Raw genomic sequence first — 17,370 nt, 5'->3', positions numbered from 1 at the left:
ATTACCTGTTAAGGTTTCGTCTCTTCCCATGAAATGTCTATAAAATAGAACCAAGTCAACTCTATAAATGACACCCATGGTCACAAGGCAGACAACCACCACTGAGATCACGACAGCTACGATCATTCCTCTAGTGAAGACGTGGCCTGGGATGTCAACCATGTCTTCTAGAAAGAAAAAGAAAATGGGAAAATCAGTCAGGAAAATTTCATTAGAGTCTTTCACCATCATATTGCTGTGGTCAGTTTTTTTTTTTTACCTTTAACACAAATCAACTTGTCTATCCAGTTACTCTGAACTCCTGCCCTTAGTCTCCTGTGGTGATCTTTTTGCTCCATAGAAATGTGTACAAGGGTATTATACAGAGATGTGAACTGAGAATCTGTTTCTACCCAAGGAAGTCAGATTTCTAGGATGCTGAGACACCGGGGCAAAATGCAGAAGGACCCACACATAAATCTCAGTTAGTGGGCTGGGAACATATTGTGAAGGCGTGGAATCTTTTAAGATTAATTTTTATTTATTTTTAATTAATTTTTGCTGATTTACAATGTGGTGCTAGTTTCTACTGTACAGCCAAATGAATCGGCCACACATGTACCCCCTCCCGAATGGGCTTCCTTCCCATTCAGCTCACCACAAAGCATTCAGCAGAGTTCTCCGTGCTCTGCAGTATGTTCTCATTAGTCATCTATCTCATTAGTCTCTATGTGTCCATCCCAACCCCCCACTTCCCCCTGGGTACCCATAATTTGTTCTCTACGTTTGTGTCTCTATTTCCGCTCTGTGAGTAGGAGCATCCACACCATTTTTCTACGTTGCACACACACATGCATATACGGTATTCGTTTTTCCCTTTCTGACTTCGCTCTGTATGACACTCTCTAGCCGCAGCCATGTCTCTGCAAAGGACACTGTATTTTAATTGAAGCGCAGTTGATTTACACTGCTATCCCAGTCTCAGATGCACAGTAAAGTGAGTCTGTTATATGTGGGCATAAATTCACTCTTCTTCAGATTCTTTTCTTACATAGACCATTATAGAATACTGAGTAGAGGTCCCTATGTTATACAGTAGAGCCTCATTTGTTCTCTGTTTTATATACAGCGCTGTGTATATGTCAATCCCAAACTTCCGATTTGCCCCTCCCCCACCCGCTTACTCCCTGGTAACCTTGAGAGATTGAGTGCCCAGGCGAGGGCATGTGGGCTTCAGCCTGGATCCAGCACCTATTCTGTGTCCTAGAGAAAGTCACTGATACCCTCAACTCTTAGTGTTTTATCTATACACACAGGACAGCAATGAAGCTGGTAGTATTTTCTCCTTCACATACAGGGCTGCTGCTTTGAAGGTGGGTTAAATATTACAAATAAGTAGTGAGCACATTACCTGGCACTCAGCTCTGAGAACTTTTGCATATTTTTATATGAAAATGTCCTTTGAGAAAACAAGTTACCTTTCCTAGATGGGTTGAGTTTATGCTCATTATGGACAACATAACCCATAAAGGTTAAATTAAATTATTCTGTCATAAAGGACAGAATAATTCTTTTTAATAAATCTGTTCAAAACTTTTAAAGTTGCACATTGTATTTTTTCTTTATTTTAATTTTTTGGCTACACAGCATGAGGAATCTTATGCTGGAACCGAACCCACACCCCCTGCATTGGAAGTTTGGAGTCCCAATCACCAGACCGCAGGGAAACCCCAATAGAATAATTTGTAATAACCATTCCACAGTGTGGCCATGGCCACTGCCAACATGCTAGTACATTTCCTTCTAGATTTTCTTTTTTCCCTGAAAACATTTACTTAATTGGACCCACATGGTGATCACTCTTTGTCGCTTAACGTTATATTATGAGGGACAGCAGTGAGCTGAGACCAGTGCTCCCACTGGACGCCTGTGAAAAGTCAAGCCCTTCACCTCTCAGGAGCCTGGTTCTTGGTATGTGAGGTGAGGAAGTGATGAGTTATGACGGGCCTCTCAGCTGTAGCAGTCTAGGTTTGCACCGACTTCCAAAAATAAAATTCCTCACACCTTTTAGCAGCAAGAGGAAGCTTTTGGTGTCGATGCCTCCCTCATTGACCGCAGTGCAATTGTATGAAAAGTTTAGATTTCTTGTATTTACGTTCTCAATCCTCAGTATTGTGGAAGCAAGCCATTTGCCTTCTGAAGTCCTGTAAGAGAGGAACATGATTTAGCAATAGGCTATGTGTCGTTACCAGCGACATGACCCATGAGAGAGGAATCTGTTTGCGCAAATGCATCTGTAAAAAGCAATGCTCTGTGGACTTCAGAGATCTTCGCTTTCTGGTGAGTTCTGTTCAAGTGTGAGCTGCCTGCTCCCTGGGGATGTCAGTCCTCCTGAGACCATCTGGGGCAGGTGCTGCCTAGAACTAAATGCCTGGAAGACGACGGTGTTCAGTTAAAAATACGAGAAAATATTTTCTCTCTCAATTACAGGCATACTTCATTTTACTGAACTTTGCTTTATTGCACTTTGCAGATATTGCACTTTTTACAAATTCAAGGTGTATCAAGCAAGTCTCTGGGTGCCATTTTCCCAACAGCATTTGCTCACTTTATGTCTCTGTGTCACATTTTGGTAATTCTCAGAAATTCACATTTTTTCATTATCATTATATTTATTAGGGAATCTGTGATCAGCGATCTTCAATGCTACTATTGTAATGGTTTGGGCATTTATTTTAGCCATCAAGTATTTTTAAATAAGGTATGGATATTGTTTTTTACATTTAATGCCATTACACACTTAATAGAGTACAGTACACGCCCAGTCGCTCAGTTGTATCCGACTCTTTTGCGACCCCATGGACTGTAGCCCGCCAGGCTCCTCTGTCCATGCAATTTCCCAGGTAAGAATATTGGAGTAGGTTGCCATTTCCTTCTCCAGGGGATCTTCCCAATCCAGAAATCAAACCTGCGTCTCCTGCATCTCCTAGATTCTTTACCACTGAGTCACTGGGGAAGCCCACAGTATATAGTGTAAATAATTTCACGTACACTGGGAAACCAAAAAATTCATGGGACTCGCTTTATTGCGGTATTTGCTTTATGGTGGTAGTCTGGAACCAAACCCGCAATAGCTCCAAGGTGTGCCTGTGTTTCATCCATTCCTCCTGTCCCGACTATTCAGTGTCCCTCCCACCGTGAAGTCTCTGCCAGCAGGGACAGGGCTGCGAATCATTAGTACAGATACAGATGCATGTCAAGCTTGTCCTCACAATCCTAAGATAACTCTTATTTTGTTCTGCATTTAAGTTAAAACACAATACTATTTTCAGACATCCTCCAAGCACATGAGAAATACCAGTTAAGCTGCTCAGAAAGTGTCAGAAAATGACCAGAGACCACCAACACAGCCAACTGTCTTTCTTTTCTGAAAGGACTCAAGATGTCCTGTCTTTGATACAAGGCAAATGCTCTTGATATCTGCCTCTTGCCAGTGGCAGGCTCTATAGGCTTGGGGTCAACCAGCACTCCCAAGTATAGTCATTCACCTGCCAGGCCTCCAGCAGCTGGACATGGGACCCGCAGCAGCCTCCAACTCTCTGTTTCATTTTAGAACCAAATTCTCTACAGAAGTCACCAAACCAGAAATAGCTTCCCTGGTGGCTCATACGGTAAAGAATTTGCCTGCAATGTGGGAGGACCTTGGTTTGGCCCCTGGGTTGTGGAGATCCCCTAGAGGAGGAAATGGCACCCCACTTCAGTATTCTTGCCTGGAGAATTCCATGGACAGAGGAGCCTGGTGTAAAGAGTCCATGGGGTCACAAAGAGTCAAACACAACTGAACGACTAACACTTTCATCTTTCTTTCAACATCAGTGTAAAATCCACAAACAAGTGTGTGTGTGTGTGTGTGTATAAAAAAAGCAGGAAAAACTAAAAAATGCAGCTAAGGTGACAGACACCTCAGGACCATGACTCACTAAAACCCGAGTGTACAATTACCTTAATAATGATGGTAATGACTCCAAACCATTCAGAAGCATTGAAATGGCCGTAGAGGGACTTCCCAGGTGGTCCAGCAGTTAAGATTGAGCACTTCCACTTGAGGAGGTGCTGGTTTGATTCTAGGTCAGAGAACTAAGATCCCACAAAGGCAGGTGCAGGCAAAAATGAGTAAATGGTCATAGGTTCAGTGTGTTTTGTTTTAATACAGTATAACCATTCCTTTGTTGCTGCTGTTCAGTCACTCAGTCATGTCCAACTCTTTTGCAACCCCATGGGCAGTAGGACCACAGCACACCAGGCTTCCCTGTCCTTCACCATCTCCCAGAGTTTACTCAAACTCATGTTCTTTAATATAGGACATTTAAGTATTAAACTATACGCCATTTGGAACGTTTTGCAGTAATGCTGCCTCCTAGATATTTACACCTAACCACCCTGTTGGGTTTTTCTATCTGCTCTTACTGTGTTTCTAATTTCCATTAATGGACACTGACGGGAAAAGGCTGCCATAATTACTATGGTCAATGTCAGTCGACCAACAACAAATGTCAGGGGGTACGTGATTAGTCCTTTAAATCAGTGTTTTCTTGAGTCATCATTTTCACCTAACAATCTTTGGAAACCCTCCTGGACCTGAGAAAATCCCTTAATTCTCACCCTTAAGAAAGAGAATCATATATATATGTACATATATATCGCTGATTCAGCTTGTTGTACAGTAGAAACCAACACAACAGTGTAAAGCAACTACACTCCAATAAAAATTTTTAAAAAGCAAATATAATTGATTAGTTGGACCACCCTAAAAAAAAATAAAGATAATCACTATAAGGAATGCTATACAAAGAAGCTCTGAACTATCCCTAAAGAGCAGGAGGCAGTGTCTATGTCAGCGTAGCTCATGGCCAGTGAAGATATCCCCTCACACTCACAAAACTGTCTTCAAATGGCTCTCTCCATCGTCGCGATTTTTTTTTCCTTCGTTTTTTTTTTTAATTTAAATTTATTTACTTTAATTGGAGGCTAATTACTTTACAATATTGTATTGGTTTTGCCATATATCAACAAGAATCTGCCACGAGTGTACACGTGTTCCCCATCCTGAACCCCCCTCCCACCTCACTCCCCATCCCATCCCTCTGGGTCATCCCAGTGCACCAGCCCCAAGCATCCTGTATCCTGCATTGAACCTGGACTGGTGATTCGTTTCTTATATGATATTATACATGTTTCAATGCCATCCTCCCAAATCATCCCACCCTCTCCCTCTCCCACAGAGTCCAAAAGACTGTTCTATACATCTGTGCCTCTTTTGCTGTCTCGCATACAGGGTTATCATTACCATCTTTCTAAATTCCATATATGTGCATTAGTATACTGTACTGGTGTTTTTCTTTCTGGCTTACTTCACCCTGTATAATAGGCTCCAGTTTCATCCACCTCATTAGAACTGATTCAAATGTATTCTTTTTAATGGCTGAGTAATACTCCATTGTGTATATGTACCACAGCTTTCTTATCCATTCGTCTGCTGATGGACATCTAGGTTGCTTCCATGTCCTGGCTATTATAAACAGTGCTGCATCTTCACGATTTTTAGTTCTCCTCGTTTCCATAATTTCCAACAAGAGAACAAAGAAAAGTGTGTAGGGGGAAGTACAGGGGGCAGATCTGGAGAGGAAGTGGTATTAATAGATGGCCTGCCTGTGGCTGGGGATGTTCCAGGATTCTCAGAGAGAGGTGCTGATGATGCACTGCGTCACCTACGGACACCCAGCTGGCCCCACGGTGACACATAGGCAACACAGCCAGGCATGCAATAAGGGTCCAGAGTGCACTCAAGGGGCCCAGAGTGACTTGTACATGCCCCAGTCTCCTGATGTGGCCTTTTCTCTGGCACATTCGTAAAATCAAAGCATTTAACACAATGTTCAAAGCTCATACGACAGTGGCCTAGTTAATCACTCTTCCATAAGATGGTGGAGGTAAAGTCTTCACCCCCATCAGATCCTGACTCACCAAAAGCTAATTCCGTAAGGCAGTGCTAATAAGCCTCACTGACCTTCTTTTTCTTTTTTGACTACACCACATGGCATGCAGGATCTTAGCTCCCTGATCAGGGAATAAACTCACACCCCCTGCATTGGAAGCATGCAGACTTGACCCCTGGACTGCCAGGGAAGTCCCGACCTTCTCTTTCTAACTTAGACCTCAGCAATAAATTTCTGCATCATTCATCAGCTTAGATATGAGAATTATAATTATAAAATATATAAGTTATAATTATAAGTTAAATTCATCCCAAGCATCCTATCAGTCTTTCAGGAGTCTGGTGTTTTGATCTCATATATATATATGATCCAGGGGCTTCCCTGGTGGCTCAGTGGTAAAGATCCCACCTGCCAATGCAGGAGATGTGGGTTTGATTCTTGGTCTGGGAAGGTCTCCTAAATTAGGAAATGGCACCCCACTCCAGTATTCTTGCCTGGCAAATCCCATGGACAGAGGAGTCTGGCGGGCTACAGCCCATGGGGTTGCAAAACACTCAGACACGACTTAGTAGCTGAACAACAACAATATATCACATAGCCATACCTAATTCTCGTCACTTCCCCTTCATGTACATTAGGATCCTTTCCATTTTTTCTCCAGGTGTTCCAGTAAATTATATCCTTTTCATTCAGCAGAGCAGAGCAGTTGAGCTGTATATCTTTTCCTAGGTAAAAGTTGACAACCAACGTTCTGATTTTAGAAACTCAAGTTTCCCAAAGGCTAAAATTAATAAAGCCAATGTATATTAATGTAACATACAATGCTAATATAGTGCTGCATCTAAGAAAAATATGCCTGTTTTCATTAATAAAAAGAAAAACTTACAAAGCAGAGAAATTAGGTTGTGATTACAAGTCATCACCAAACTATGAATTGGCCTCTATTCAAATATTTATGTTGAAATCAATTATTAAAACTTAGGAAGGCCAGTGGACTTTCTTTTCAACCAACAGTCTAATAAGTAGTGTCAGGCCAAAACACCCACTGTAACGTCTAGAAAAACAAAATGGATAAAAGACAAAAAATTAAATTAGCTAAAAATTAAAGATGTCAAAGTTCAGGGAAAACCAAGAGAAACAGTGGGACAGAAAGTACAGTGAGGAATAAAGTTCTTCCAGGGTGAACTGGGGCTTCCCTGGTGGCTTAGGGATAAAGAATCCACCTGCCAATGCAGGAGATACAAGTTCAATCCCTGGGCCAGAAGATCCCCTGGTGAGGGAATGGCTACCCACACTAGGCTTCTTGCCTGGAGAAGTACATGGACAGAGGCGCCTGGCGGGCTACAGTCCACAGGGTCACTAAACCCAACACAATTCAGCAACTGAATAGCAAAAACACCAGTTCAAACACTGATTCAAATCAAATCAATCCCTTAATATTTGAATCCCTTAATCAAATATTCAAACCATACAGTAAGTTTGAATAATTTCTCCAGAGAATTCTCACTGAGTTTCCATATTTAAAAATGACCACAGTTACTATTTGGAGAAGGAAATGGCAACCCACTCTAGTATTCTGGCCTGGAAAATCCCATGGACAGAGGAGCCTAGAGGCCTACAGTTCAGGGGGTCGCAAAGAGTCGGACATGACTTAGTGACTAAACAAGTTACTGTTAGAGAAAAGCCACATAGAAAGTGATTAAAACCACAGGTCTGCAAACCATCGGCACTTCCATAATCTTTTGAACACATTGCTAATTTTAACTATCACTAAAAGGGGCAACATTCAAACAATGACAAGGTTTTCCTGCTTCTGCAATATTCTTCAGTAAACATGGCATGTGTTACGAATACAACGTTGATCAATAAAAAACCAGAATCAGCCTTGAAAGACTCAATTATGCCCCCTGTTCAGAAACCCAAAATATATGTATGTCAAATATACCTAGTTCCACTTTAACTTCTTCGATCTTTGGTCCAAGAAGAGCTGGAATTATATTACTGTGGTCTGAAAGTGAATAAAGAAAACAAAAATGCATTAGTGTTGCAGGGAGCTTTGCTAAGACAGATGTATTACAACATCTGTTGTAATATACTTATTATTCCAGGGAACAAAGATTCTAACAATCATCACTTTACATTTATTACTTAATTGTATTTTCATTAGATAAGGGAGGCAGGGAATACTGGTTGCCCTTTCACTTTCCATCAACTCAAAGCTCACCTAGCTGGAGAGAGCTTACTGAACTTGGTCTCCCCTCAATTCCACCTATGACTTCTGCCCAGCACAGCTAAAAGCCAGAAGGTGCAGGAAGTCAATGAAACCTCCAGACTTAGAAGATGCAGACTCACTGGGAATTGTCTTTATGTTCTCCCTTCTCTCTGCCCTCAATGCCTCAAAATAGATTTACTGGGTGCAAGGCACTGTGAAGTGGCATGTGCCAAGGATGCAGGAGCCTCTAGAAGCCGGAGAAGGCAAGGTATTGATTCTCCTGCAGAGCCTCTAGAATGAACACAATCCTACCGAAACCCGGAATTTAGCCCAGGGAAACCATTTTAGACTTTTGACCTCTAAAACTGTACAATAAATTTATATTGTTTGAAGACAGGAAGTTTGTGGTAATTTGTACATTCACAATGCATGTGTGGAATACAGCTATAGAAGTGGACAGTTGGAGAGAAGAGGGAAGACGCTGCTAAAGTAAATGAGCTCTAGAAACTGTGAGCCCATGACTTTGTTGGATGAGTCAACCTAGGAGTTTACAGCTTCCTGGGAAAGAACAAGAAGGGTGGATAAGCCACCTGTCTTCAGACACTTGAAGGAGCTGTCATTTGCAGAAGGGACCAGATTTAATTTGAGGAGTTACTGAAGGCAACCACAGACACGAGTGGAAACTACAGGAAGGCATCAGTTCAGTTCAGCCACTCAGTTGCATCTGACTCTTCGTGACCCCATGGACTGCAGCATGCCCAGCCTCCCTGTCCATCACCAACTCCTGGAATTTACTCAAACTCATGTCCATTGAGTTGGTGATGCCATCTAGCCCTCTCATCCTCTGTCGTCCACTTCTCCTCCTGCCTTCAATCTTTCCCAGCATCAGGGTCTTTTCACATGAGTCAGCTCTTCGCATCAGGTGGCCAAAGTACTGGAGTTTCAGCTTCAGCATCAGTCCTTCCAATGAACACTCAGGACTGATCTCCTTTAGGATGGACTGGTTGGATCTCCTAGCTGTCCAAGGGACTGTCAAGAGTCTTCTCCAACACTACAGTTCAAAAGCATCAATTCTTCCGTGCTCAGCTTTCTTTAGAGTCCAACTCTTACATGCATACGTGACTACTGGAAAAACCATAGCTTTGACTAGATGGACCTTCCTGACAAAGTAATGTCTGCTTTTTAATATGCTCCCTAGGTTTGTCATAACTTTCCTTCCAAGGAGTAAGTGTCTTTTAATTTCATGGCTGCACTCATAATCTGCAGTGATTTTTGGAGCCCAAGAAAATAGTCTCTCACTGTTTCCATTGTTTCCCTATCTATTTGCCATGAAGTGATGGGACCAGATGCCATGATCTTAGTTGTCTGAATGTTGAGTTTTAAGCCAACTTTTTTACTCTCCTCTTTTACTTTCATCAAGAGGCTCTTTAGTTCTTCTTTACTTTCTGCCATAAGGGTGGTGTCATCTGCATATCTGAGATTACTGATATTTCTCCCAGCAATCTTGATTCCAGCTTGTGTTTCATCCAGCCCAGCACTTCTCATGATATATAAGTTAAATAAGCAGGGTGACAATATACAGCCTTGACACACTCCTTTCCCGATTTGGAACCAGTGTGTTGTTCCATGTCCAGTTCTAACTGTTGTTTCTTAACCTGCATACAGATTTCTCAGGAGGCAGGTCAGGAGGTCTGGTATTCCAATCTCTTTAAGAATTTTCCACAGTTCATTGTGAAGGCATAACTGGACTCAATGGAAAAAAAAAAAGACTCATTGACAATTAAGCATTAAAATCTGGACCCAGCTGCTGAGTGATTTGGTCATTTCCAAGGCAGTTCCCAAGAAGAGACTGAATGATCTATTATTGGCTGAGCCATATGAAGGATATCTTCACTGCGTGGGATTTAATTAAATAATTACTTCTAATGTCTCCAGCTCTGGTGCTCTGGTGGCTTAGATGGTAAAGAACCTGCCTGCAATGCAGGAGACCTGGGTTAGATCCCTGGGTTGGGAAGATCCCTTGGAGAAGGAAATGGCTATCCACTCCAATATTCTTGCCTGGAGAGTCCCCATGGACAGAGGAGCCTGGAAGGTTACAGTCCATGTGATCGTGAAGAGTTAGACATGACTGAAGAGACTTTCCAAGCAAGCAAGCAAGGTCTCCAATACCCTACAACCCAGGCTTCAGTGTTTCCATTACATAGGGTCTGGGTTCATGGTAAACCAGAATAAAAGGCATCATCCCCAAATGAAAAGCTTCTTCCACAGCCACACCTGTGCTCCTTACATGCTCTCGCCTGAGTGGACTCTCCCTAGCATGTCCTCCTATCTGTCCTTCATGCTCTGCCTCTAGGAACAAGCTCAAACAGCCTCCAGCATGTCTTCTACCTCTGGACTCTTTCTGAACCCTTAGAAACTCACAGATGACTCTAATTTCATATTCCATGGGGCTTCTATGTGGCTTATCATCTTGATACAGAGCAGTATCCAGGGGGGCTCCTGGGCACAAAAGCCTTTCTGTGTCCCCCATTTATTGAATACAGGAAATTGGCTTCATTCAGCCTCCAGGACCTGAGTTTCCAGGATGCAGCGACAAGGGAGGAACAGTCAAGAAAGAATAGTGCAGCCTTGGGGCAGTGTCCTGGTTCCCCCTCAAGGGGTACACAGAACAGTATCTTTGAGCTGTTTTGCAAACACTGAAACCCCCGCCAGGTGGGAGAACTTAGCAGTGATAAATAGAATACTTTCTGCCCTATCAGTTAACAAAGGATGTCACAGTCATCAGTTGTTGTTCCGTTGCTCAGCCAGGTCCAACTCTTTGCAACCCCACGGATTGCAGCGCATCAGGCTTCCCTGTCCTTCACCATCTCCTAACTCTTTGCAACCCCATGGATTGCAGTGCATCAGGCTTCCCTGTCCTTCACTATCTCCTAACTCTTTGCAACCCCATGGATTGCAGTGCATCAGGCTTCCCTGTCCTTCACTATCTCCTGGAGTTTGCTCAAACTCATGACCATTGAGTCTGTCATGCTATCCAACCATCCCATCCTCATCAGAGATTGCAGCCCTCCAATGTGAGTTAGGGTTTCCCACATGGTGTTAGTGGTAAAGAATCCACCTGCTAATGCAGGAGTTGCAAAAGACACAGATTCAATCCCTGGGTCAAGAAGATTTCCTGAAGGAGGAAATGGCAACCCACTCCAGGTTCAATCCCTGGGTTGAGAAGAACCCCTGAATTAGGAAACAGCAACCCACTCCCATATTCTTGCCTGGGAGATCCCATGGACTGAAGAGCCTGGTAGGCTACAGTCCATGGGGTTGCACAGAGTCAGACACAACTAAGCAAATGAGCACAGCACTAATGTGAGCTTCTGAGCCCTGAGGGAACTCGGGAAGTAGCATACCTGCCATCTCACAGTCATCAGGCTACAGCCACTCCCCAGGGTGAGCCCTTAGGAAACGCCAGATGTGAAAACACAGGATACTGGCCCCAGATGGCTGAAGTGAAGTGAAGTGAAAGTTGCTCAGTTGTGTCCCACTCTTTGCAACCCCATGGACTATGCAGTCCATTGAATTCTCCAGGCCAGAATACTGGAGGGGGTAGCCTTTCCCTTCTCCAAGGGATCTTCCCAACCCAGGGATCAAACCCACGTCTCCTGAATTGCAGATTCTTTACCAGCTGAGCCATCACGGAAGCAAAGGTGCATAGCAAAGGAATGACTTCAAGGAGCCACGGTTCTTATATCTTCCCATACACAGAAAAGCACTAAATTCCTTAACTTGTGATACCTAGTTTTCTTTAATTAACGATGCTCTTGAGGTTCAGATTACCTACCCTTTGTTGCAAAACTTCTAACCCGGCTCCCCGTTCACCTCTAACCTTGGAGCAGTGCTCTCAGGGTTACTTGAGATGCTGCCTTCTGGGCTTCACAACTCTCAACTTTGAGGTTGTGAATATTTTTTAGGTTGACAATGAATGGTGTGCTGCCCACAAGAATGTAGGCCCCAGACTGGTTACAACCAGGTTGATCATGCTGATGCTCACTTACCTCCCCACCAACCAATCAGAAGAATGTCCTCAAGCTGACCATGCCCTCTTTGAATCATGACTCTGACTCCTCACTACCCCTTCCAGGTGGAGACACACAATCCTGAGGGCATTAGCCCACTGTGGCCCCCTTTGCCTGGCAAAGTAATAAAGCTATTTCTTTCTACTTCACCTAAAATTCTGTCTCCAAGATTTAATTTAGTGTCAGGGTCCAGAGTTCAGATTTGGCTTTAACCTCTCATGACTATATATAATCAAATTCCTGAAAACAGTGCATTATTCACTTAATTTCATATTTCCCTGCTTTTCTTACCTCCTAATACTCAGTTTATTGAATATAGATGCTCAATAAGCAATATTGAGTAAAAGCAGATGCTTAAGAAAAGATTCCACAATGTACTGAAATAGCAAATGGAAGAACATCAGAGGTTCACTTATAACAACTTTCATTACCCACCCTCACTCCATCCCTGCAAAATTATCCAGAGTGGAAGATGATGCCAAAATGATTTTGACCCTTATATGTGAATTAGTGATGTGGTCACAAGTCCAACTAAGTTGCCTCTGCCTTCCTGTATGACTTTAGAAGAAAGAAAATAGTCCATTTTACTAAGACATATTTGTTTCTTCCTGATTCTAAAATTTATCTTACCTCCAACTATTGTAATATTGAAGGTTTTGGTGACGTTGAATAGCTTTCCATTATGATGTAGGAAAAACACACAGGTATAATATCCCTGATCTTTAAACTCTGCATTCTTTAAAAATGGGTTTTGATTGTTCTCCATCTTTTCACAGTTCTGTTTTAGAAAAAGCAAGTTAAAATACCTTGAGTAAAAATGGTATCCTATGACAAGAATTTAAAATGTTAAGTTAAAGATCTTTAGAGAAAGAGGGAAAGAAAATGAAAACTAGCAATTTCTGAACAAATGTCTCAGTGATTTGGTACTGCCTCTACTGGAACAATGAAATATACTCCCATTAGTGAATTGGACCCTGAAACAAAAAAGATAAACTAGTGGAATTAGAATGAGGTCTGTAGTTTAGTTAATAATATTGTTCAGTTCAGTTCAGTTCAGTTGCTCAGTCATGTCCGACTCTTTGCAACCCCATGAACCAGCACACCAGGCCTCCCTGTCCATCACCAACTCCCGGAGTCTACCTAAACCCACATCCATTGAGTTGGTGATGCCATCCAACCATCTCATCCTCTGTTGTCCCCTTTTCCTCCCACCCTCAATCTTTCTCAGCATCAGGGTCTTTTCAAATGAGTTAGCTCTTCGCATCAGGTGGCCAAACTATTAGAGTTTCAGCTTCAACATCAGTCCTTCCAATGAACACCCAGGCCTGATCTCCTTTAGGATGGACTGGTTGTATATCCTTGAAGTCCAAGGGACTCTCAAGAGTCTTCTCCAACACCACAGGTCAAAAGCATATTGGATCAGTGCTAATTTTCTGCTCATGACTGTTGTATTATATGGTTATGTATGTATATTGTTAACAAGGATAAGATGAATAAAGGGTATATGTGAACAATAAAAAAAGAAAAAGAAAGAAATATAATCCTATTTCTGGTATTATAGCATTATTAATATTCTCTGGGAAATAGAGTATGGGGATATTGTAAATGCTTTCATCATTTGCTTTTCATCTCTCTCTTATATACACAAAGAGAGGGAGGAAATGGAGGAAGAGGAGAGAGAGAGAGGGAAAAAAAAAAAAAAACCACTACCACAAAAATATCCCTGTTTGGGTCAAAACTTTCCACACAACTATTTCTTAATGCTTTTAGCCTAATTCCATGTATTCAGGACTACCCATCCTAGGGGTGGTAGTGGAGTGGGGAGCAGAATTACTCAGAGAATCATGTTCCTCGCACACCACCCAGCCCGCTGAAGTCCCTCATCAGAAGACAGTGGACTGATTAGAAAGGCATAAAGAGGGCTTCATTGGTGATCCAGGGTTAAGAATCTGACTGCCAATATGGATTCAACGTGTGTACTGAACACCTAACCTGGAGCATCCTACGTGGATGTAGGAGCTCAGACAAGTCAGCTGAGCTGTGCAGACCCACAGCTTGTATGTTACACATTATGAGACCAGAATGCTGCACAGCCATCAGACCCTCCTTTTGGAATTTTGTCTTTTCTACTGTCTTCAGTTAAAATATTTTAAAGGCACTACCTTATATAATACCGTTCTATTGGCCAGTTGTTGATAGTAATTGTGTTCACAGGGTATCTGCAAAGATTTCTTAACTTCCACAGCTTTACTCATTACCAGTTTCTCAGTAAAACAGCTGTGTGGGCTTCTTGGGATGACATTTAATTTCCAGTCATGAGTATCATTTCTAGAAAATAAAGGTTAGAGATATTTTATCATTAGGACAAAGACTTTTCAAATACCACTTTTCAGTAACCAATCCAATGAAAAAATGTTTCCTTATTTTTGTAAAATGAGACTCATTCATGGATGCCCAAGTCCTGTTCTTCTACCCCAACTGTGAGTTATATAGTCTACTTTAGTGTGGAAAGACCCAGCTGTAAACCCACTTCTGGAATCAACCCTGTTAAAAGGTCACATAACATTCATAGGTTAATAAGAGATTCTGAATTTCTTCCCGACTCCTGGGAGTTCCTATATGTAACAAACCCCAGTGACCTCACTCTGCAAAACCACAGGAGTGCAATTAAGGTTTCACTGTGATGTCTCACTCTGCTCTCAAGGGCTCTGATGATAAATCAGGACTCACTCCAGAGGTGCTCGTGAAAGAATCTACTGTGCAGCAGTGCTCCATCACCATGCACCTGGCGCTGAGCTATTTTCTACAGGTCAGTCTCAAATCTCTATAAAAATCCACACATGGAACTTCCCTCATGGCCAAGTAGTTACAAATTCACATTGCAATGCAGGGGACATGGGTTCAACCCCTAGTCTGGGAAGATTCCACATGCTATGGGGTACCTAAGCCCCACATGCCACAACTACTGAAGCTCTCATGCCCTAGAGCCCATTCTCTGCAACAAGAGAAGCCAATGCAATGAGAAGCCTGCTCACTGCAACTAGAGGAAGTGCAGACCCAGTGCAACCAAAAACAAAAATTAATTAATTTAAAAGAAAACCACACATATATCACGTATATATACGTGTATATATATTATGTATATACATAAGTACATACACATATATCATGTATACAAAAGTACATACACAACATCACAGAGGTACCAGATTAACACTACATCATCCATGTTCTCACTAACGGTTCATCACATAGACTATTTCTTGTCCCAGTTACTCCTTCCCCATCTCACCAAATAAAGTATAAAGAGAACTAAGTTCAGTAATAATCACTGACACGTTCAGTGAGTGGCCGTCATTTCATAGAATTCAGGATTCTTGACTACAGGTATCCTGGAAGACTCTATCTAGGCTTAGTCCTGAGAAGGCTGTGCCAAGTCCATTGGATGCTCCACTCTCACTGCCCTGGGAGGTAGGTTTGTGATTGTCTGACACACACATCTTTCACCAGCACTGCCACGTGGCTCTCAATCAACTCCTGAAAACTGGACTAGGGTGTGTGTGTTTGTCACTCAGTCACACCTGACTCTTTGCAACCCCAGGGACTGTAGCCCACCAAGCTCTTCTGTCCATGGTGCTTCCCAGGCAAGAATACTAGAGTGGGTTGTTATACCCTTCTCCAGGGGATCTTCCCAACCCAGGGATCAAATCTGTGTCTCTTGTGTCTCCTGCACTGGCAAACGGATCCTTTACCACCGAGCCACCAAAGAATTATGGCCACCAGGACTAGAGAGTATCTACACCAATTCCAGCCCATCTCCCCAGTCTGAGGTCATCACCCCGGAATCTGTTCTGCTTCACTTCATGCTTAGAAACATCATGAAGCCTGCACCACTTGATTCTTTTGACTGGTGACTTTGGGCAACAGGAGCAGCTGCATTAAAAAATGAATTTCATTGAAGCCTCACTTATCTTTGGCAAGGGTCACCTAAAAGTAAGTCACACTGAGGCAATCCCCTTTCATTAACATTACTGAGAAAATAAACACAGGGCAGTATTTAATTCAGTTTTTCAACAATGACATATTACTTCACATTGTAGGAAGAAGAGGAAGAAGAAAACATATGGATAATCAGACTTCTCCAATTATTATTTATTTGATTTGCCAAACCAAGTCCGAGAGTTCTGTGAAATATACTTCCACAATGAAAAGTGTACTCACCCCATTTGGAAGGAGTAAGATCCACTGTCACTCAACTCCACCGGCCAGAACTCCAAAACATAATCACGCAAAAGAATTCTGGGTGAACTGCGCAAGCTCAGGTCAACAGGTCCATGCGATTCATTTTTGTACCATTTTATGGTGGTTGTTTTTTTCCCATGCTCGGGTGAAGATGAGCAATATTTCAGATAGAAAGGTTCCCCTTCGACTGCGGTAATGTGAAGACGTGAGGTACAAGTTTCTTCTAAAGATTAGCAAGGTAAAAGGGAAAAAAAAAAAAGCCAGAATGACAAACGTAAGTTTTCTTCAGATGAAGAAGCTGGATTGGTAAGAATGTCCTGAGAAAACTCGATGTCTCATTTCTGTGGGTTCTTATTTTAGGGTCAACCTTTCCAACACTAAGAAACGGGAGGTCAATCTCTCTAACAGTAAGGCACTTGCAGAAGGTAAATGAAGACAAAATTTCCAACAGCGTCTCCCAAACAGGAAGATACTGGAACTTAACCTACAGAAGCTGGAAGACAACTAAATGCATGTAGTCTCTTAAAAGAAAATGTTACACACGACAGTCACCAAGGTCACAGTGTTGCCACACTTACCCTGAAACATCCCACTTGAGGCATCACCATAGGGAAAAAAAAAGAAACCTAGAAACCTCAGAGTTTTCCCTTTAAATCATCAGAAGTCTCACGGGTCTTGTTCTCAACCAGTCTATCTAACCATTCCCCGGGCAAGGGAGAGGATGGTTAAAAGTATGCTTGTGTGTGTGTAAATCCATTACTTCTCTAGGTTATCATGTGGGTAATCAATAATTGACTCATATAATTCATACTGATGATTAATTCATATTGACTTACTCAAATCTGGGTCACTTCTCCTTTCTGAGATCTCT

At 42.3% G+C, this 17,370-nt stretch overlaps 1 protein-coding gene across 4 annotated transcripts in view; it reads right to left on the bottom strand.

Annotated features, from left to right (window-relative positions):
- The window catches only part of IL18R1 (interleukin 18 receptor 1), a 37,053-nt gene that overhangs the window by 11,059 nt on the left and 8,624 nt on the right, over nucleotides 1-17,370 (bottom strand). For 3 of the 4 annotated variants that reach the window (XM_070798387.1, XM_070798384.1, XM_070798385.1), the window contains exons 3-9: nucleotides 16,479-16,722; nucleotides 14,420-14,585; nucleotides 12,888-13,035; nucleotides 7,925-7,983; nucleotides 6,580-6,704; nucleotides 2,044-2,183; nucleotides 6-167 (exon numbers count right to left, since the gene is read on the bottom strand). In XM_070798387.1, the coding sequence (XP_070654488.1) occupies nucleotides 6-167; nucleotides 2,044-2,183; nucleotides 6,580-6,704; nucleotides 7,925-7,983; nucleotides 12,888-13,035; nucleotides 14,420-14,585; nucleotides 16,479-16,722 (1,044 nt within the window). Of the gene's footprint in view, nucleotides 1-5; nucleotides 168-2,043; nucleotides 2,184-6,579; nucleotides 6,705-7,920; nucleotides 7,984-12,887; nucleotides 13,036-14,419; nucleotides 14,586-16,478; nucleotides 16,723-17,370 lie in introns of all 4 variants that reach the window. The other variant, XM_019969834.2, reaches the window with a different exon arrangement.

The sequence above is a fragment of the Bos indicus genome, chromosome 11 (assembly GCF_029378745.1).
Source record: "Bos indicus isolate NIAB-ARS_2022 breed Sahiwal x Tharparkar chromosome 11, NIAB-ARS_B.indTharparkar_mat_pri_1.0, whole genome shotgun sequence".
NCBI classification, from domain to species: Eukaryota; Metazoa; Chordata; class Mammalia; order Artiodactyla; family Bovidae; genus Bos; species Bos indicus.
The sequence above is the reverse complement of the archived record's forward strand: the minus strand, read 5'-3'. Positions and strand labels throughout refer to the sequence as shown.